We start from the raw sequence: 23,245 nt of genomic DNA, 5'->3' as shown, positions 1-23,245 counted from the left end.
ATAAAAGGAGAACTGTCCCCACCTAGGTGTAGTGTCGGTTTCTTCGGCATGTTGATATCGCCATGGCTTCGGGCAAAGCTGTAATAACTCGTGATTAATCGTAGCATTGTCGATAGGCCTCCAGCCTGGTTTGTAGTAGGCGGTCTTCTCTTCGTTCTTCGTCGAGTATACCTTGAAACATTCTTGGAACGATGTCTCCATATAGTTTGGGACTTTACATTGCGCTAAAAGTTGGAAAACAAAAGATATCATGATTAGGAAGTTTTTTTAGGTATTCATTTCACTCAGCGATTTGCCACATTTCCAACTTTTTAATAACTATGGACATATCTGTTAAGGAGAATTAAATTTGTTTTAGAAGCCTTCAAAGTAGCATCTGCCGACGGAGCAAACGAACGCCGTCATTAAAACCCAAATTTAATTCAAGTGCATAAAAAAACGCAGCTACCCTAAACACTCGTCTAGATAATTGTTAGAATGGTCAGCAGTCGAGAAAATTGTTACCGATGCACGTTCCATATGTAATCATTAAGAATTTCAATAATCTATTGTTTAACTGTACACTGACTTAAGTTTGGATACTGATTGCCTCTCTATCACACTAAATTAAACATGTCTAACTATAAAATGCAAAATGATGTGTGTGGGTAAATAGCGGTTTCACTAAAATGCAAAAAGTATTAACCTAAATGGAAAAAAACTTACTCGCTTTCACTCTAAGTTGCCTTACTCGAGCCATTCCGACGAGAAGAGAGTGTTTATTACCAATATAAATTGTTTGCTTATCCTGTTGACCGTTGTACCATCTGCCGGAAAACACTCCTGGGATGAAAACACGCTGTAACCAGCTCCAATACATTGTATTGTTTGTCACCTGAATTAATACAAGATCATTGGGTTAGATGAACAAATTAATTAATTAATTAATATATATATATATATATATATATATATATTATGAGAGGAAAAAAGGACGCAACTACATTTCCCGACAAGCCTGTCTCGTGAATCGCTTCAGTCTTCAGGGGTTTCATTTTCATTTAATTCAATTTCATTAAACCCCTGAAGAGTGAAGCGATTCACGAAACAGGCTTGTCGGGAAATGTAGTTGCGTCCTTCTTTCCTCTCATAATAGTTATTCTGCTCTGCTTCAACGTATTGAGCACTGCTTCACGCGAAAATCGACTTGCAGACTTCCTATATATATATATATATATATATATATATATATATATGTAAATATTATGAGAGGGAAAAGGGACGCAATTACATTTCCCGACAAGCCTGTTTCATGAATCGCTTCACTCTTCAGGGGTTTAATCCCCCTTTAAACCCCTGAAGAGTGAAGCGATTCACGAAACAGGCTTGTCAGGAAATGTAGTTGCGTCCCTTTTTCCCTCTCATAATATTTATTCTGCTCTGCTTCAACGTATTGAGCACTATTCCACGCAAAAATCGACTTGCAGACTTCCTATATATATATATATGTATCTATATAAAAAGATAAATAAATCTTTATTATAGTCTATCTTCGCGGTATAGTGCTCGATGCGTTGGCAGAGCGTGGAAGATCAGAAAGTTGGAAAAATCGATTAGTAAGACGTAACTTTTCTGTGACTGAGTTTCATGCTTACGCGATCATCAGACAGATGAATATATATATAATTTTTATTATTACTATTATTATTATTATTATTATTTTTTTAAATATAACGGCATGGATAGACCAGCAAAGTTTGAGTCACACAAGAGAGTTAGCATCTATAGGCGTGTTTTAGACCATCATTCTCACGTGCTTATTTCCATTGCACCCATCCCCTCAAATATTATGTTTGCATGAGATGGTAGCCACTTTCTGGCACTTCTCCTATGGCAGAATTGAACGCCAATCTCTTCATGGGATTACATTACTATCGCTTGGAATTTCTTTCCAGTCCCAAATTTGGGTCTCACACACTTACATATCTCTTGTACCCTAATTCTAAAGGGATATTCCCACTCAAAATATCCATTTCAAGGGCAGAAAATGCCTTAGTCATTCACTGAACGTCTGTAAGGACGGAAAAAAATTCCAGTTCTTGATGAGGCAGGCAAAGTAAAATTTTCCTTCATATATTTGATTTTCAACCTCCATGAAAACGAAAAGTTGTAAGATAAATTAAACACGCGAATTTCTGCAACGGAGTTATCATGTATAATCAAATAATGTTTACTTACCTTGCCGAAATTTTTTAGTCCATCTCGAATTGATTTTGTCATCAAGTACCGATGGTCATTTCTGTTTCCATAGCACACTGGCATCAACAAGAAAACAAAGACCAAGTATAAAACCAACTCTGTGAAATAACGTGTCAGGTTCTGTTTCCTAGCTTGTCGTCTCCTCATCTCTTCCACCTCTGATAACTGCAGCGCCCAAAAATATTTCTTATAGTACCCAATTTTAACTTGCTGAGGGCTTTCGCAGGTGTTTACTATTGATCTCTTCGCCTTTATCTTTAAAATGGCCGCCAATGTTAAAGCTGTGAAGAACACCTTTACTGGTTCCTTGATAGTTACGTCCTGCGCGAATGAGATAAGCATCGAAGACAGCCACTGCTCACTGACACTCTTTTTCCAAATTAGACTGTAGAGAATTGAAAACGCAGCCGAGACAGTACAAGAAAAAAACAACAAACACCAAGCGATACCAGAGATCAGGGTACCGTTAAGACAATAATCATTGTTCATCGCAGACTTTTCAGCTCCTTTCTGAAACAGAAACACTATGAAAATGTTTATGGGTGTCACAACAAGCGCACTTTCAATTCCAGTCACCACTTGTCTCCACGACATTTTCAAAGGTCCGACTTGGATAGGCTGTTCATATTTGCCCTCTAAATTATAGAACATCGCGTTAGTTAACATGGCTGTCAAAAGCACTGAGAGGCAACATGAAAGCCGCTGTACTCTTGTAAAGCGGCTTCTTCTTAGCTTGACTGCTACTGAAATCCAAATATGCCACTCCGCAAGGCCTCTTCGCCAAAGTCTTGCAACTTCATTGCCAAAATCCAGATGATTTGAGGATTTGTCGATTATTCGCTCGATGCGCCCATCTCCGCGCTCTAGAGCAAACCACTGGTTGGTCATGAATTTCCACGACTGCTGGGATTGTACATCCCGAATCAGAATTTCCTCTAAGTACCAAGAGGGATTATCTCCAAAATTATCATGCCCAATCTGCACTCCTTGGATCGAACCAAGTGATTTGTTAATGTAAAGTACAAAAACATCTGAATAACCTCGAGAGAACAACGTATTAATTGCATCAGGCTCTTCTTGACTAAGCTGAAGAACACCACTCTTTCCATCAGAACCGTAAATCTCCAAAGCAACATGAGCAGTCGTGCCTGAGTTTTTCCAAGCTCCTGTAGTGATCTCTATAACATATTCATAGGTGCTGCTTGAAGATGATGGAAGTTAGATGGGTAATTCCCTCTAGAAAAACATGATAATGCATAAATCATTTACACGGCTAGCTGATTTATATTCTTAATTCGTTTTCTGGTCATAGTCCGAAAAAAATAAAATAAAATAAAGAAAGAAATGGTCAACCCTGAAAGTGGTTTAATTTAACGGACTATCATTTCAATTTTAAACTTAAATATCTTTTAAGATATGTTTAACGAGTTCGTTGGGAATCAACATATTCGTACATTATCTAGGTAACAGATTATGAGAATATTCAAACTGATCAGGTAGAAGTTGTTATGTTGATCCATTAGCAAATTATCATGACTTATTTACAAAAATTGTATAGCAACCGGAGGGAGAATTAACAATCAGATTAAGAGAGTGAAAGGGTTATACTGCAGAGCATGCTCCGCTAAAACAACGGTCCTAAACAAAATCTGGTTCGACACTTACATTTTTCGCGTCTTCCATATCGAATTTCCTTACGATAACAAGAACAGCCACATAAAACAGTAAAACCACCGCAATAGCCACGATTACAGCAATATTTCCAGTTTCTGATAATTGCTGGAACTCGACTAGAACCTTGTCCAAGTCAATATGATTCGGTTCAACTAAGAGACTTCCCCCAAATGATGTCAAGTGGCTACAGCTACAGTTTAAAAATCCATCTGATTCTGCTAAAACCTAAAATTATAAAATACAAGGAAGATTAACATTTTGGCTGTCACTATTAATCAAACTGTATCTTTTCTGCTTTAGGGTGCTGCTAAGCCCCGGCAGGTTAACAAATTGATTCGACTTTTGACTGAAAATGTTCTCTGATCAAAGATTAGCCTGAATTCAATAATAAGCTTAATGAGTAAAGATTATTACAGTACAACAACACTTTTGCAAACAAAACTCAGGAAAGCTCAAATTATCTGAATTTTGTTGAATGCAATGCCAAATTATAGAAAAAAGATTGTGCTGAAAATCGTTATTTAATTTTTCGCTTACTCGACAGCCAGATGATATCCACTTGTCAAATTTTTCTGACCAGTAAACGCAACTACCTAAGGCCACCTTCAGAGTGTAGTTCTGGTCTGTTGTGGAATCATAAACTGGTATTACAGGGACATTTTCACTATGGGGTGGGGTGGGTGGTGGATCTTTGACTTCGATGCAGGAGCGCTTCCTTCGCCCTCCACCAAAACAAGACCTTTTCTCCCTTTTGTGAGATAAGTTCACTGTGGCATTATAATTTTTGAAGCCGAGAAAGTATTTCCCAGGACGCTCAGCCAGAACTTGTATCGGCGCATGTGGATTCAAGGAGCAGACCGTTTGCCCTTCACTTTTGTCATGTGCGCTTATCATCCAAACACACTTTCTGTCATGAGAGATGGTGGCATTGAGGTCGTAGTCTTGAGTTGTCGGTCGCTGACCAAAACGCATATAGACAAACAAATGTACGGTTGGATCTTGAGGTTTGATTTCCAGCATCAGCAGGGTGTTTTCATACTTGACTTTTATCTCGTGGAAACGTAGAACATCGTTCCTTGTGAAATACCATGACTTTTCTGAAGCAGAGATTTTCTGAAGTTTTAAAGGCGTAACGATAACAATGTCTTCCGTGAGATTAGATACTTTAATAAGCTTGCTGTCGTTGTTTTTCAACTGCAGGGTTACAACATCCGAGCCAACTCGCTCCTTTGTGGCGTCCCAAGTGTAAGGGTTGAAAGAAAATGAGAGCATCTAAAAGAAGAATAATTAAAAATATTGCTTGTTTGTTCTTGTGCACTGTTATAGTTGAACACGTAAACAAGATACTCCATCTTATTATTAATTACAAGTTATCATAAGTTGAGGGCAAAATAAGACTGAAAATTTATTTGAAAAACAACGAATCATAAATAACATTCATGTGGTCACCTATTACTAAGTATTTTCATAGCCAGTTTCACGAGACCAGAATAAAAAACGACGACAGTGGGTTGAGGGAGATCTGATCCTGTTATCAACTCGGTTTTAAGGTTTAGTTAAGGCGATCTTAAGAAAATCAAGCTTGATTTGATTCTTTTACATTGAGATATGCCTGTACCCTACCTGAACATCTACAAAACTTGTTTTGTTTACTCTAGAGAGTAACAATTGGCTCTTAGAAGGTAAGATAAACCGGCCTTTTCCTGCTTTTATTTCCAGTCCTGAAAGTCTTTGGACGCTAAATCTTCCGAGTGTCATAGAAAGTTGTCCTACTGTAAATGGCATCGTTCTTTCATCCTTTACTGTCAAGGCTAACAATGAGTCTGCAACTTTCTCGAGGGTCTTCATTGAAGTCTTCACCAATAGTTGACCCTGTACAAATTGCATAAATGGAAGAATGTGGGCATATTGTGGATTTTTGCAAGCTTAAAACAAATAAACAAACCAAGGTCCAAAATCTGAATGAAGGAGGGAGTAACGGTTAAGTTAACAGCAATTTGTAATGGACTATTCACCAATGAATAAAGTCTAATGATTATGCTTGCATGCATAAATACGTTTTAAAAAGTATGTTTAATTCGTAGACTTTTCGACATCAACTTAATGAACATTACAGTACCTGTTGTTGAAAACTTGACTTGGAGTCTTCTGATGCAGTCACTGCTGTTGCCTTCAACACGGTATTTAGACATGAAGCCAAGTTTTCTGCTGATTGCTTTGTCAGCGGTATGTCTGCTACGTCTTGTCTCTGGGTGATAGACCATAATCGTGACGTCATTGAACTAAGAGCAGATAAGGAGAAATTCTGTGGAGTGCAAATAAATATAAATGAAGCTAAAAATGCTTTATTTTAGCTTCCTTTCTAGTGACCTTTGTAGAGATAATTTATGGCAAATTAGTTAAAGTAAATACAAAATTATATATTGGCTCATTTGATAATACAACAGTTGCTTGTTGTTCATGATTGTTCGTATCCGTTTTTCCTCATCTTTGCTGTTCTTGCTATTGTTCATGTTTCTTGAACCTTTCTGGCTAAATAGTGTCATGGTATAAAAACTTGACGTAACAACCAAGGCCAGGCCAGCCCCAATCAACTTACCAGAGACTGGTGGGGCACTTTCTCTAGAACATGAAGAGCAGAACCGATAACTGATGACTTTTGAAGCAGGTCGGAGACAGTTTTCACCTCCAAGGACGAAATGGTTTCAAGGATGTAATTTATAACCTTAAAAAACGATACACATATTAACTTAATGTTATTTAAACCGGTTAAGAATTAGGTAAAGAGACTGTATTTCGCATATGAGTCTTGTTCCAAAGATAATACATCTAAAGGCATATTTAGACTCAACGCATCAGATTTTCCAATAACATTGCTGGTTAAAACTCATCAAAATGATAAATTTGCACGCGCATGATTGATTCGCATGCATCAAAACACCGAAAATGTCCAATGTGAAATAAAGAAATGTCTGGTGATTTCCGCCCATGAAATAAACTTTGAAGCCTCACTTTCAAGACGTTGCAAGTCTTCGTTTGAGATTTAATTCAAGGCTCCTAAGCATTCGTTACTCGTCACAACGGAAAACGGAATTGTTTGCTCACACAATCAACCCGCGAGAATAATGGAAAGTGAACATCCAAGGTGGTAGCCACAACTCTCGCGCTGCAAAAATATCAGATATTTAACGCACAAGCATACATTTTTCTCAAAAATATGTTCATATATTTAATGTCTTATATTTGTCTGATCTTCGAAAGTTGATTTATTATTATTATTATTATTATTATTATTATTATGTTTTTTAATACAAATTCTTTATTCCTTCTTTTGGCGTGTTTAGCTCTCGGTAAACTCTTTGCTTTTCGGGTACGATCATAATGAACTAGTTTTGTTTCACTTTTTAAGGAACAGGTTGGGTTTTAAAAGTACCTTGTATCTCTCCTGCAAATCCCCTGAGGTTTTTTGTGAAACTGATAGCATGAAAGAGTTTGCTATTAGCGCCGCTTCTTTCAGGTTTCTGAGCTCGATGAATTTCTGAAATATACTTTTCTTTGCCATTAGAAGGCTTGTGTTCTGAGATGGCTTCATCTGCAAAAGACAAAGGCAGGTATCTATAACTGTAACTAATCTATTACTGATAGGGACCAAAAGAAATTGAAATATTCTCACACACTTTCATGCTAGACATTTAATTAATGGTTAGCGACTTACCTGAACTGTCAAAGAAATTGGGGAAGTAGAAATTCCAAAATTGTCAGTCACTGTAGCGATAACTTTGACAGTAAAATTATCTGTATTGTTCCCAGGCGGTATCCAAGAGGTACTTATGGTTTTGTTAATGCCACGATATAGCACATTGTACAAACTGTCCTTTAGCCTGTATTGAAACAGGTAAGAAAGAGGGGTGTTGTCACTTTCCCAGTTGCTACAGGTCAGACTGAAATCAGTCTTCAGTGAGATGCCGCTTGACGGAGTGATCGAGCAGTTCCCTCCTGTAGGGGGTCTTGCTGTAGAAAAATCGTAAGCATTCATTCCCCTTAAACCGTCCGTAATTGTTATGAATAGTGCCAGGCGGTACTTATTTCCACCAGTAAGGGAACCTCCTTTGATAACAATGTCACTTGAATTCAGTGGTGTACTTGTGATGAGACGTAAATCATGTTTCCTCTGCCAAGTAAAGGAGGTGTTTCGCTTGAACTTCCGGTAAAGCCTCCACTCATAGGATGATATTTTAGAGCACTGTAATCCGCGACATTGTGATTTGATACTAAGTTTGACCAAGGGACTCACTTTAGGTTGACAGTTAAAGAAACATCTAAAATGAAGCAAAAAGATTGGACGAACACTCAGTGAAGAAGGGGTTTTGAACTTCCGTTGTCTGATGAGATCATGTAATTAAAAAGAACAGCTGCAGCAGTGGCTGCAATTTAACATTGATATGAACAACTGCTAATGAAGTGGCTGCAACAACAGTAATAACCAAAACGTCAATGCAAACAATAACATTATGGTTGACAGCGAAAACAATGTATATAGAAAAACGCAAGCAGAAACAACGAAAAATAACAAACCCAGAAACAAAACAGGTAGAATTGGGCGACAGAAGTGACAGTTGCGAAAATAAAGGCAATAGCAGGGTCAAGAGCAAATATAGGTATTAACAACGGCAGCGAAAACAACTGTAAAAACAAACCAAACAAACTAATTAACAATAACGACAAAGTAGATCCTAACCTTTGATATATTTCTGGGGGGTCTCCTTCTATCAAATGGATAACTTGATAAACGGTGGAAATACGACTGTCCTTGGTCAATACCAGTTTAACTATGTAGGTCTGATTAACAGACAGAGCTTCGGTGTTTAAGGAAACTAGTTCGCCAGATGCATTTCTATTGTAATAAATGGCTGACTCGTTTACTGCCATGAAGAAATCTTTATCCGCCTTCGCCTCCGCTTGTTTACTGGAGTGATTTCTTGCGACTTTGCCATAATGCCAGGTGAATTTCATTCCTGATCGGTTGCCATGTGCAACTTCCGGGTCATACGACAATGACGCATTTAATGTTATGTTTTTCTGGAGTCCTCTTGTGACTTCTGCGCCGCCGGAAATGACCGCCACAAGGTCAAGTTTTCTTTTCCCAGACGTCTCACCTAAATAATGATAAAAAAATACAAATAACAATGATAATGATGATAATAATAATAATGATTTAAAAAGAAAAATTAGCAATAATGTGATTTTCTCTGTTAGTATCGGTTTAACCCTGTTGACAATTGTTTTGTTACATCGTTGACACTGAAGAGCTTTGACCAATGCTTTTGACCAAATCCACAATACATAAAAAAATGTAGCTTTTAGGAGCCAATTTAAGCTGTTTTATCATTACATCCAATTCCTGACACTCAGGAATTATTCTCAGGAGGGAAGAGGGAAGAAAAAGGGGCGAAGGGGGGAGGGAAAGGGGTGAGCGGGGGAGGGAAAGGGTGGAGGGGGAGAGAAAGATGGGAAATGGGACGAGAGAAAGGGGGAACTGACAGGGCCTGCAACCTAGGGACTATATCCTCACGACTTGATAAGCGATCAACACGCATGCTAGTCATGTCTTCCGATGACATGTAAGATTCATTAACGGTTGAAATGATATTTATTTCGCGCCACTGTTAACTTTGGTCTTGGAAAATGAGCCAAAATTGAAAGAAACGAAGGCAAACGATTTCAGTCTAGGCAGCGAAAGTTAAAACTGTTTACTTCACTGATTTTACTATAACGTGTCAAAATCTTTATGTGCCGCCATACACCTGCACAATTTCATACAATTTCCAGTACAGAAAATATTTAAATAGATCTGTAATAACTAATACCAGGAGATCCAAATAAATTTAAAAACAATATGACATTTGGTTGAAAAATTAAAATTAAGCGTGGACTGGAAAAACAAGATTAAAAAAAAAGAAGTGTACTCATACAGGTCACTTTATCAAAAAATATAAGCAAAAGATTCGCTGCATTTGACCCTTTAACTCCCAGAAGTGGTTAACATGTATTTTCTCCCTATAATATCCATACATTATCTGACAAACAGGTAATGAGAATACTCAAACTTATCAGATAGAAGTTGTAATCTTGATCTTACATCAAATCCTCACAACTAACTTACAAAGAAATGTGGGAGCTAAAGGGTTGGCAGCTTTTCACAACACCTTCATGTACCCGTACTCATGCATGTAGAGCTTCAATGTTGACATTAACTTGTTCTCATGCAGATTTCCTTTAAACCTGTAGTTTTAGCCTTATTTCAGGACTTCAAAATTTTGATGCACAGTTCGAAAGGAGAGTGAAAAATAAATTTCAAATTTCCATTTATTCAGTTTAGGTTATTAAAGTAAAACTGAGTCAAACGTTCCTGCGACAACTTTATCAAAACTAATGTACAACTACTGGTAATTTATGAGTGTTAGCCTACCTGGAACGATAACCTTCACATACAGTTTACGCATTAAACCTTAAACCATAATAACTTTGACTCACATTTAATTTCGCCCTATAATATCACTCCTGAGTCACACATTAAGGTCATGAGAATAAAGGAAATGATCATCAACTTAAGAGGCTTTTGATTGTTAAACAAAGTTCTCCTCGAGTTAGCAACTTCGGAAACGTGTAGAGAACAATATGGTGAATATGCATGCAGATGTTAAGGTTTTGAATTGTATCCGCTGATAATTTCCCAGCCGGCTGCTTTTCAAGTTGTGAGAACAAAGTTCTAATTTCATTTAAGAGAATTCATCAGAAGCAGCTTCCCCTAGACTATTCATCAATTATTTATTTATTTATTATTTATTTAGAGGGCGGGGATGAAGTCAACAATATGAGGGCAAACTATCGAACAAATAATGAGGTTATCATCTCATCACTGCCTCATTCATCGTGAACAAGGCAATGTTAATGACTGCTACTTGTGCATATATCCAGAGGAATATTAAAGTATGAGATGGTTTGCACAACTCTCTCAATTCATCTTTTAAACCTATCAAGCTATAGCTCTCATATACTTGCCTTCTGCACTAAGTGTATGTCAATTAATTTAATCTCCATGCGTCAAAATACGAAAAAGGTACTCATCCCTTTTACACCCTAATATCAGTGTCTATATTCTCAATACTGTTCTCTGTACATTTCCTAACGTTCCTTATAGGAGAATTTGTTAAGTAATCAAGAGTTTCTTCAGTTTTGGGTCATTTTCTTTCTCATATTGACCTTAAGAACAAGTCTCTGTAAGAATCAAACAACTTGGGAAATGAAAACTTTCAACCCCCTTCAAATTTTGCACACAGTTGGGCACTCAGGGGGATGCACAAAAATTCCCTTTTTAAAGGTTGCAGCACTCTTGTTGCCATAGTAACAACGGCTGCTTGTTCGACGTCTGAGGCCTCATTTTCATAGGAAAAACGTCGCAAAAAAAGAGTGAAATGTTTATTTCTCTACCTCAAGCTAACTACAACATTACAAATTGGCACTCCTGTCATACATAGTGACATCATTCTTCTTCACTTTGATACATTTAATTTATCCTGGGAGTGAATGTGAGCACACCAATAGATTACTCATCTCGGTACAGTATTTGTCATTTTTGTTGTTGGGTAAAACAGGGAAAACGTTTATCTGAATTTCTCCAAAAGTGCACCGATTCTGGAACTGAAACTACCCACCTTGCTGGTCATAATATTCTAGTTTTTAAATATGTACAAATCTCATGACTTCAAAGGGGAGGATGCCCATTAATTTCAGTCCTAATTAAAGGAGGATCCCTGATTTTCCAGATTCCCTTCTTTTTAGACTCACTTATCTTGTGACCAATTGCTTAACATATCAAATTTTTCTTTGTGGATCAGCATTTGAAAAAAAACCATGCACTAATGAAATATTGAGCCTGAGTAGTTATTGCCATGGAAATTACATGTTACAATGTGGTAAATACCGGTACTACAAAATGAAATAATTGCACAATTCTTAAACAAAGGAAGAAAGGTTACAAACTTTCCTGTGAAAACTTTTGAAGAAGTAAGTCATGCAGTTACAATTGTGATTGGTATAAAGTTAGAAGTTTGAAAGCTGAAAATATACATTACCATCATCAAATCTTATGCATTTTAACAAAAACTGGGTCAATAGCTTCAGAGCTTCTCCCATACGTTCATGTTTGCAGGAAATCATTAAATTTTGTCTCGAGGGAGAGGAAGAAGGGGGTTGCCACTGTACATATAGTAGTTGTGCCAAGCACAAAAACATCTTTTCAGTTATCTCTGTGCACGTCATATGAAAGGTACATTCCTGTATAGAGACTGATATTTCAATTACCTCTGTCAGCAAACTGTTATGATCAGAGTTACAATTAAGCTCAAGTTATTTTAAAAAGTCATTTTTGTTAAAGTACATTTCACTCCTTTTTAGGACCATCTTATACAAATACTGAACTTAATGAAAATTTATTACTTTTTTACAACCTGCTTCCTTCAACAAATGGCCTTAATCAGTTCGCCACCCATGCTAAAAGTAGCACTTTGTGCGATCGGTCATACGATAACACACCAAACGACATTTTCTGGGCTTGAAGGGTTACTAGTAAATTTCGTAGGTATGGGCCACTCTGCGGGTGCTGCTAACTTAATGCCATGACATTTAGGGGCTACAACTGAGTATATAGTATAAAGTAAATGTAATATAGTAATATAATGATAATTTAATAAAGTAACATAGTGATATAGTAATAAAGTAACATAGTAATAAAGTAGTATAGTGGTATAGTAATAAAGTAATATAGTAAAAAGTCATATAGTACATAACAAATGCCATATAGTAACATAGTAAAATAGTAAAATAATAATATAGTAATAACGTAATAAAGTAATAATAATGGAGTAATAAAGTAATAAAGTAATATAGTAAAATAGTGACGTATTAATAAAGTGATGAAGTAATATAGTAAATGGTAATATAATAAGGCAATAAAGTAATATAGCATATAGTAAGAAAATAATATTAATAAAATAGTAATTTGGTGATATAGCAATATTGTAATATAGTAATATAGTATATAGTATCGCACTGTGCCAGTGTTAAGACATACGTTGTTACTGATTGCTATTAATACTTACTATGAGATGTTATCATTGGAGCTGTGGTTGAAATTTGCATCTGCGATGGCGATGACAATAGCGATGGCGATGATAATAGCGATGGAGATGACATTGGCGATGGTGATGACATTGGCGATGACAATGCCAATAGCGATGGCGACGACAGTAGGGATGGTGATGACAATAGCGATGATAATGACATTAGCGATGGCAATGACAATAGCGATGGCGAGGACAATAGGGATGCCGATGGCAATGGTGATGCTGATGCCAACGGCGATGCTGAAGGTGGATGAGAATGGGAAATCTTCTTTTAGATCGATGTGTTAATTGAGCTCTCTCACTGTTTTATGGCTTTCCTCTTTGCACATATTTGCATATTTTTTAAAATATTGGGTAGCGAATGGTAGGAGACGCAAACAACGTAAAGTTTCGAAATTTCAAGCTTATCGTCATTATTCAATTTATAAAACTTAGATGAAACGGATATTTTGTAATAAGTCGACGTTAGGGAGGATCCTTTTGGTTTCCTTTCAGCGCAGGTTTCACCAAATGTGTTATAATACCATAATGTCACGAAGTACCTAACCTTATGTTAATCTTTTTGGCGAGCAGAATATCAATTAAATTTCAACTCAGTATTGACTATTTTTTCAACAAGAAATATATCTACTCTGTCTGGTGACATACCGGAACTAAGGTAACCCTTACTATTCTCGCCAATGAGTGGTGCTTGTTGGGTTGATCGAAATGTCCGCAATATTCGAATTAAGTGCAGAATCGTCGTTTTATTGTGTTCACTACACATTTTGCATTGCATGGAAATCAGCCCCTAAAACTTCACAGTTCAAACGGTCAGATACTTAAGCGGAATACAATAAACATAAAATTGATTCCCCCATGCGAAGAACAAATAAGCCTGCAAGTCTTTTGCATCTGTTTTATAAAGCGATAATTGGCATGTATCTTAACTAACATGAGTCACTAGCTCTTCACAAAAGAGAATTCACATTATCACGCGTTATTATCTAACAAAGCAATCGAGCCGATGATTATTTGCAGTTGGCATTCACCACCATTTTGTTCAATCGAAAGGATAAATAACCTGCATGAAAGTAGGCGATAATTGAAAGTTTCGTAATTGTTGTTATTCGTAATAGTTATAGTAACAGAACCATCTACAACTTTCCTCTGCTACAAGGTAAAAAGTTGGACATGTATAACGTGAAAACGTTCATCGAGATTGTTTCAAACACATTTATAAAATAGCTAGAAAATTTTCTGATCAAATTCAATTGCATGAGCGTGCTTCATATTCCTATTCTGCACGCTTGTGACGTCAGCAAACAAATCCCTCGAGAAAAAAAAATTAAAAATGTTATAAAACAATTGGTTTATACGTCAGCTGTGCGTTCATCGAGATATGAAGTAGGCCGAAAGTTTGGAGAGCACGAAAGATGTGTAAGAGTTGCTCGAGGCGTAGCCGAGAGCGACTCTAGCTTCTTGAGTCAAGAAGCTTCTTCTTCCTCAAGAAGCTAGAGTTGCTCTCGGCTACGCCTCGAGTAACTCTTACGCATCTTTCGTGCTCTCAAAACTTTCGGCCTACCTCATATCTCGATGAACGCACGCTAACGTATGAACCAATTTTTAAATTTTATTCATGCAAATGCAAGTGTAAACTTGATCCCTACTCACAGAGGGTTTATATAAATTCTTTCACAAACGTTGGCATAGAGTGCTTTTATTACGCCCAAGCGCTTCTGGTGCCTTTTAGTTTACTTAAAGTAATAATAATAATAATAATAATAATAATAATAAGAAGAAGAAGAAGAAGAAGGAGAATAATAATAAGAATAATAATAAGAATAAAAAGTCAAAACAAAGATTTAAAAAAATTATTTTAAAAAAAACTTACCCTTGGAGATCTCACAAATAAAAGCGTGCCGGATTTTCCAATTTTTACCATTAACACTACCAAACACGCCCCGTTCGCCATTACTGGACCGTACTTTGTATATGAAAGCTGCGTTGTGTACACCTCTTGGCTCCCCTTGTCCCCATTTGTAAATAGTCAGCGGTCTTCCATTCACCCAAGTCCAATTCCCGGCCTTTTTTGTTAAACCAACACTCCACATATTTTTATAGTCCGTAGTATTTCGCCTTTGAATCTCGTCATTAATAAAATTCCATTTTTCTTCGGTTTCAATAGAAACTAGGTCCCCTCCTTGGCTTTGGCATACGAATCTGTTCCAGAGCCAGTACCATCCAATCACCATAAATATGTGCCAAGAGTTCTTAAAAGTTATGTTGGGACATTCTGCAAAATTATAAAAACGGAAACAAAAATACTAATTATCATAATGACGATGAGCAGAGTGATAATAATAATGATGATGATAACATAAAAAGTCTATAATAACAATCACAATAAAGGAGAAAAATAAATGAGAGAGAAAATGTGACTTTTTTCCTTCTCTATTTCATTCCTTTTTTTTAACATCTGCAGTTTATGTTTGATCATTGTCAATTAAATCAATCTTCACAACGGCGTCCGCCATCTCTTACTTGCTTTTTCTGAATTAGTTAACTTCACTTCAGCTAAGATTATCCGTGAGTTCATGTAATTTTGGTAGTCAGTAAAATTTTTAATATTAATTAGTTTCTCGTTGAGCCGACACCTCCCTCACCCCGCCCCCTATTCTTCCTCCCCCATCTGAACAGACCTAAAAAACGTAAAATTGAAAGTGAATGTAAGTTCTCATATATGTGCAACTGGAGATACCCAGTAAACCGTATACAGTTGTTACGGGAAAGGTTGTCGGTAAAAAGAGCAAAAAATTTAAAGTGCACGCCACAGTCTCAAAAGATTATCTGTATAACGGTAATCAATAAGGACATAAATAGTAAAGATAGATGAATTAGGGGTAGCTTCTTCTCTTTTTCGTTTTTCATGCAATTTAGAATTCAAAGTTAGTCTTGTAAATGAAATAGGTTTATCAAACCTGTGATACCTCGTCCGTAAAGTGACATTTTGGTGGATTTCTCCGAAATCTTGAAGTCGTTAAACCATGACCTAAAAGCTACCTGCAATACCTCTCAAGGTTAATTCTGACATGCTTTTTCACGAAAACTTTTCTCGAAAGCACTGTATTTATTGTTTGTTTTTCTCAGAGGGCACGGTAAAAATCCTGCAATCTGATTAGTTCTTACTACGCGGTAACGCTTACGCGAGTCGCCGACTACATCCCTAGCTTCGTTGCCACTTTTTAAAAATACATTTCGTTTTGCTGGCTGAATTCTTTCAAACAATTTGTTCATTGTAAAACAGTGAGCGAAGTCTTCAGTTCTATACTTCAATTAAGCCTTCGGTAAGTCTTTGCAAGTCTGCTCAATTTGGACATTTGTACCGTAAATGCCACTAAAGAAAAAGAAGGAATTAAACGAGAAAAGTTGCACTAAAATTCCCCTTTTGATGAGAGACCAGATTCACACACGCTAGTGACCAAACAAACGAGCAAACTCCCACAACTTCAAAACATAGATTTCAGTTAACTTAGAGTTACTTTCCATTTACTGACTAAGCAGAGGTATACATTGTTATCCATTGTCGATGGAAGTCAGCAATACTTTCCGTAAAATCATTGACTGTTTTTGAAGAACAAAATGTCTTGACAGTCACTGAACTAAGTTTGTATGCCAAACCAGTGCCGTTCTTGTTGTTGTTTTTTCTTTTAAAAACGTACATGCGAATTTTTTTCTTACGCGATTTCTAATTGACAGGTGTCAAATATACTGTGACAGATACTTAAATATAAAAAGAATGTTTCAAAATCTTTTTTAGAAGGCTTTTAAATTACCTTGTCTAGTACAAATAAAAATATTTCGATGAAACCTCTCTTAAATTTGCATCACTTCAGTCTGTTTCAATTATCATTTACTCGCTCAAAAATTGTTCAGTCAGTGATTGACGGAAGATCTTACCGTAACAACAGCCCAAAATTATTAGGGTTCCTTTGAAAATATTCTCAGAAAAAAAGAAAAGACATTTATTCACTAGCATAGGTCGGTATGTGCACTCTGTCTAAAGTATCTTAAGCACAGTTTTACCAAATACGGACCTCCCCGCCGGTGAATAACATATTTATCGCTGACTCGAACAAGAAACACGCACACACCCACACGCAAAAAAGATAAAAAAAAAAAAAGAAATTAAAAAACTTCTGTGTTATGTTTAAAAGAGCATGCATATACTCACTGACCTCAGTGGACACACCTTGTAACTTGAGGTAAGGGAAAATTCCGTTCGTTAGATTATCCCAATATCAGCGCGCTCGACAAAAATTGTGAAATGTACAATTTCGAACGCTGTTCTTCCGGCAGCAGACGATACAAAAAAGGATAATTCTGGAGTGATCATTTTTGTTTTGAAATATGTATCCCGGAAATTTTCATGGGAATTGTGTTCAACTACCAATGCGCGCTTAAAAGTTCATTCGTCGCTCACACGTACAAGTTAGGTGAGCTGAGCATATTATGTGAACAATATTTTCACTTTTAAGAAGGAAGAGCAATTTTCATGACATGAGTGCAAGACTCTAACGTGATCTTACCTCCAGGCATCTCGCAAATGTAGGCATTTCTATCAAACCCAGAGAAACCGTTGAAGAGGCCTCCATTCTTGGATATTTCCGCGTAGATGTCGTTCCCATCTGGCTCAGAGTCTCGCCATTTCGAAATATTCAGTTGTTCTCCACTCTCCCAGGTCCAAACCCCGTCTCTCTTCCGTAAACCAATGTGCCACGCACTAGTATTCCAAGTACCACGTTTTTGAATCTCATGATTGATAAACTGCCATTCTTCTTCAGTTTCGATGGAAACTAAGTAACCTCCCTGGGGGAGGCAGACAGCGCTGTTCCAAGACCAATCTACTCCCCTTAACGAAAATATGTAAGAGGAGTTTTTGAAACAGGTTGCTTGGCTTTCTATGAGAAAAAATAAATGAATAAATAAATAAACGAAAAATTGTGCACTTATTCTAACAATAGTGATAACTATAATGGTGAAGACAGAAAAGGATTTTTTAATACCATTAATTTTAAGAACAAACAATGGGCATTAAAACCCCCCAACTCACTAAAGAAAGAAATAGAATTAGGCTAGGTGTTAGAGCTGGAAATTGGGGAGACCAGTATAGTAGCACCGTTATTCTTTGACTTTTTTGTTTCGCTCTCCAGCTCACAATCCGATGTAATTCCAGCAGGAAGTCTATGACTAATTATGATGATAAATCAGTCAATTTTCTCTTTTTTTCAGTCATTTTAAAGTACATAAATATCAAGTTGGTATTACACTGCCTCACCTGTTCCCGGCAATTCCATCATCAAATGAAGGATGACTGTAGAAGAGAAAATGAGCAAATAAATTGATTGTTATCTTGAGAATAACGTTGGAAACAATGAAAAAGTTTATTAAATGTCGAATAAGACTGGTACTAATGAATTCTATTTACAACAAAAATTTAAAAATGCAGCATCTCTGCAATTTACCAATCAGCTAAACAAAACTTGCTACATGTGGAAAACATTTTTAAGGATATGGTAGGCCTTCGCAAATGTCGTTTGGAAAAAATTTTTTTAAACATGCTACCATAAATCAATAAAAGGGTGTAGAAAGTGCTATTCAGAAAAAAGAAAAAAAAAAAAGCTTCGTTCTGGCTCGATGTATTGTTAAACCGACCGAGACGCAACGATTCGAAAAGGACGATGTTTCTTTAAGCGAATTAATAGGGTATCAAATCTAACGGGTCAAATAAAACTTCTGCCCAATTTGAACCTTCAGCGGTTGGTCTCCCGAATTTTGTGAAGAGTTTTTCATATTCTTGGGTGTTACTAAAATACGAATCATCAGAATCATTCGAAGTCTGTGGAACCTGCAGAATCTGCAGAAGCTCCGGAACCTTCCTTTTGTTTTTCTTTTTTTTCTTTTTTTTTCGTAAAAGAAGAGTTTAAGATACGTATAAAGTTTGCTTTCGGGTATAAAAAAAATAATAATAATCTAAAAGATAAATAAATTCTAATTGTGCATAACGTTAAACCTGGCGAGCAGTCAGCAGTCTCCAACCCTGAGTGTTAATAATTGAACAATAATTTATAAGCTCTAACAGTTTGGGTAAGGCGATATCTAAATGACGCCTCATCGGAAGGCACTCGGTAAACCCTTGGCTGGAATTCATTGTACACGACCTTTGAATGACGAACGCAAGGCGTAAAATAACATCATCGCCCGTGATGCTTGTAGAATTTCAAGGTGATCGAGAGTGTCCAGAGCGAATTCGCAGCGTTTTACTTCTAGTGGATTCGTTTGGTGGGTGTTACTCACAGACGTAACTTGCAAAGTATTATGAAGAGGGAAAAGGAGATGAACTAAGAGCGAGCTAAATTGCCCTAATTCAGCCCCAAAAGATTCACAAGATATAAAAGAGCAAATACTTGGGCCAGTAAATTTGTCCCTATTCAAAACTAATCCAGAACTTTCAAAGGTTGAGAGCACGACTGTTTATTGCCACACAAATCCTTATCTTTCACCCACCTATTGTACAACGTGAATATATTTGCATATTCGAAGATGCTCACTTATAGCATTATTATTATTATTATTTTTTTTTTTTTTGGACAAAAAAGCATTAGTTCCTTAGGTTTCGTTGATTCCAGAGGTTCCTAATAATCTTCTTATTTGCTTTGTTGTTTGCTTCGTACGCCGAAGGAAAGTGCGAAGATCCATTCTTAGAATTGTTTGTTGGGGAGTCCGAGGATCGAATTTCCAGGCAATTTGAATAGCTTAATTCCTTAAACGAAGGCACATCCGTGTAATAACACAGCATGCTTTTGTTTGTTTGTTTGGTTTTGTCTTTTTTTGCTTCCAAGCTTTGCCAATAGTTCATGCCTTTGAGTGGCCACATGCAAAAAGCGGCCTAAGCGCGCTGCGGCAGAGCTCGTTAACGGTTGCTAATTGAGTGTGTCGCTTCAACAAAGAGTTCATAACCGTTTCGGTGAATTTCTTTAACCTTTCCGCATCAAGTTTCCTTAATTTTTATGCTTACAGCCAGGATTCTTTTTTTTACTTTCACCTAAGGACTCTTCCCTCCTGTTATCTTTCCCCATCTACGGTCTAGTTTTAAACCCAGATAAATAGCTAAGATCTCAATGTGCAATGGAAATCAGATGTTTACACGACCAGGATGTTTTCGGTGTCTGTAAAACGACGACCGGAAGACTGCAGATGGCTGATGCAGATAACGGATGAGAAAATGTGAATGGAAAAATGCGAATAGAAAAGTGGGGATGGAAAAATACATGGGTAAAAAGTATCGACAAGAATACCACTGTTTTACTGAACACAGAGTTAACTTACATCAGATGTTAACCATGATTGACAGATGCAGTATATAAACCTGTTTTCTCAACAACTAGACCAACAACTGGAAAATTTCATTGTGTCACAAAAAGATTTATTTCCTCTAATAACCAAAAGAGCGGTAACATGAATACCTCCAGATTTCTACGGGACCTGACTCAGAGACTAAAGCAGAAAAAGACAAAGTTAAAGGCAATCAGGTAAGTCATTTTAATATAACGCAACGGGCACTGGAACTATAAAAGCACCGAGTTTTAGGATCGCTTTTCCTTAGCTAAAAAGGTACATGCATTAGGATCTAACGCATCCTGTTGTTCCCGCGAAACCTAGCTCCTGCATTATTCGCGCACTTGGACGGTCGTCTACTATTATAATAAGCGAAATAGAAAAGCGGAAAGCAGATAACACTTTTTTTCAAGCTTGAAACGAAGTGGATGTCTATCAGAAACCATCTGCAACAAGATCTAACCTAGGCACAAACAGCAACCTAGGATGTACGGCTTACCTAGTCTACGCAAGCCCAACACACCGTTAAGACCAATTGTACCATGTATTAACACCTTTACTTACGATTTTGTCGGCATGCCTAGCCAACATCCTGTTCCCCTTGACAGGCAAGTCAGACTACTCAGTTATTAACTCTACGCACTTCGTGTCAACCATCAGTCACGAGAAAGTTCATGATAACGAGGTCGTGGTATCTTTTGACGTAGAATCGTTGTTTACAAACGTACTGATCGAGGGTGCAGTTTAAGCCGAATTGCGAAAATTAGAGAACGTCAGCAATCTTGCTATCCGCATGAACTTAACACCTACACAAATTGCCGAGCTCATGAATTTCGTCTTAAGATCGACATATTTCTAATACAACGGGTCGATTTATGAACAGCAAGACGGAGCAGCTATGGGAGGCTCTCTTTCCGCGGTTATAGCTGCCATCCTCATGGAATAACTTGAGGAACAGGCGATAGCAAATGCGACATGCAAACCTAAGATCTGGAAAAGATATGTAGATGACACTGTCACAGTCTTAGACCGGGAGCATGTCAACGGCTTTTTACAACATCAAAACAGTCAACAGCCTACAATTTGTTTTACCACGGAAATCGAGAAAGATAACACCCCTTCCTTTTTCTTGACACATCAGTTGCAAGGGACTCAGACGGTCTTCTCGCTACCACTGTCCACAGAAAGCCCACCCACACTGACTAGTATTTAGCCCATGATTCACACCACCCTCAATCAGTGAAGGGTGATATTGTTAAGTGTCTATAGGACCTAGCCAAACACCTCACAATGAAATCGTCAGTTATCTCTGAGGAAAAAAAACACTTGTCATCAGTTCTTGTTTCTAATGATTATCCTTCTTCATTTGTACGAAAACTCGCGAAAACAACAAGGGCAACAGCCAACAAAGAACCCGCGCAGGAATTTAAATCCACCGCCATTCTCCCTTACATAAAGGGCGTATCTGCGGTTCTTCGTCGCGGCCTACAACATCAAGGTATACGGACCGTTTTCAAGTCTGACACAACACTTAGGTCTCACTCAGTTCGACCTAAAGATGCCGTGGAACCATCAAAACAAGACGGTATCGTTTACAAGATCCCATGTGAATGCGGCAAAATGTATATCGGCGAAACGGGGAGATCAATGCGAGAAAGGTTAATGGAACATGACAGAGACATACTGTTTACTCGTACTCAGACCTCTGCGGTTTCGAAGTACGCTAACACAACCGGAATAATAATGAGGAGCGAAATGCACTAATAGCAGCGTACCAATGTGCTACAAACAGCGACTCGTAAACAATCGACCTCATCGCCTGATGAATACTAGCAGTATTCCAGTCGAAACGTCGCAATCAACATTCAAAGTGACTGCATCGTGAGATAAACGAATAGTTCATCTTCTAATTTGTCCCTCTGAGCCATATCGAATTTTAAAAGATAAAAGGGTGCACACTGTTGGAAAAGCGATATTGGCGTAATAGGCGACACCTCACTTTAGTGGTCAGAGCTCAGTCAACGCTGCAAAAAACTGATGGATAGCATCAAATACCACGCATATCAAGGACATGATTTGAACTGGAAATCCCTTCTAAAGTCAATTCTCTCAAGGAAAAGGAGATAGAGTTATTGTGACACTAAAGCGGTTCTCCCCCCATGGGTACAGTTTGCCGAAAACGTGTTTGAGTATTTGTCACCCAAGAAGTACAATGAAACAGAAACGATGCCGGTAACTCTATCTTTTCAATGATCTAAAATGTTAAGAGCTTTTTTCTGGATTGATTAGAACACAATACACACAATACACTTCATCATTACGGCTCCCTTATACGATGCTATTCTGTCGTAATATACAATAATATATACAATAAAAATTACAATGGGTAAAAGAATATTTACATGTGTTGCGGGAAAAAAAAATAATGATAATTAACATAATTTCTTATAATGGTATAAAAAGGTTAAAAGATTCATTTAAGAAGAGTTTCTGATAAAATGAACCACTTTCCTTTTAAAACTTAAAATATAGTTTGTGCTTCGAATGTTTGCTGGAAGGAGGCTATATTCTTTTGCCCCGCGAAAGGCGAAAGAGCGTTGACCAGTTGATAATCTGCATTTAGTTGGGTTTAACTGTGACATATTTTTAGTGTTGCGTCCCGGCACTTAAATCTGTCATGAAATAAATCACAAAGATAAGGTTGTGCCTGCTTTGTTCTACACTTATGGACCATGGTAACAGTATTTAATTGAAGTTTTTGACGGACGCTT

At 37.2% G+C, this 23,245-nt stretch overlaps 3 protein-coding genes across 4 annotated transcripts in view; 1 reads left to right on the top strand and 2 right to left on the bottom strand.

Annotated features, from left to right (window-relative positions):
* Positions 1–2,720, bottom strand: part of LOC131793992 (polycystin-2-like protein 2) — a 4,588-nt gene extending 1,868 nt beyond the window's left edge. The window contains exons 1-3 of the mRNA XM_059111484.2: positions 2,218–2,720; positions 706–874; positions 1–224 (exon numbers count right to left, since the gene is read on the bottom strand). The exon at positions 1–224 is cut by the window's left edge and continues 1,868 nt beyond it. Coding sequence (XP_058967467.2) covers positions 1–224; positions 706–874; positions 2,218–2,580 — 756 coding nt within the window. The 5' untranslated portion in view covers positions 2,581–2,720. The remainder of the gene's footprint in view (positions 225–705; positions 875–2,217) is intronic.
* LOC131776306 (uncharacterized) overlaps positions 1–23,245 on the top strand; it is a 174,881-nt gene that overhangs the window by 18,722 nt on the left and 132,914 nt on the right. The window lies entirely within an intron of this gene.
* LOC131793987 (polycystin-1-like protein 2) lies at positions 3,877–5,652 on the bottom strand. Its single transcript, XM_059111480.2, has 3 exons — positions 5,536–5,652; positions 4,450–5,184; positions 3,877–4,137 (listed from the first exon to the last, which is right to left on the bottom strand). The coding sequence occupies exons 2-3, from the start codon at positions 5,182–5,184 to the stop codon at positions 3,877–3,879; spliced, it is 996 nt and encodes a 331-aa protein (XP_058967463.2). The 5' UTR covers positions 5,536–5,652.

The sequence above is a fragment of the Pocillopora verrucosa genome, chromosome 5 (genome assembly GCF_036669915.1).
Source record: "Pocillopora verrucosa isolate sample1 chromosome 5, ASM3666991v2, whole genome shotgun sequence".
Classification (NCBI taxonomy): domain Eukaryota; kingdom Metazoa; phylum Cnidaria; class Anthozoa; order Scleractinia; family Pocilloporidae; genus Pocillopora; species Pocillopora verrucosa.
This window is presented reverse-complemented; position numbering and strand designations above follow the sequence as displayed.

Bases quoted from the DNA above. Each gene is read 5' to 3' on its own strand.
- LOC131793987 (XM_059111480.2), bottom strand. From the start codon at position 5,184: ATGCTCTCATTTTCTTTCAACCCTTACACTTGGGACGCCACAAAGGAG. The intron at 4,138-4,449 runs GTAAGCGAAAAA...TTATAATTTTAG, and splicing joins GGATATCATCTGGCTGTCGA to GTTTTAGCAGAATCAGATGG.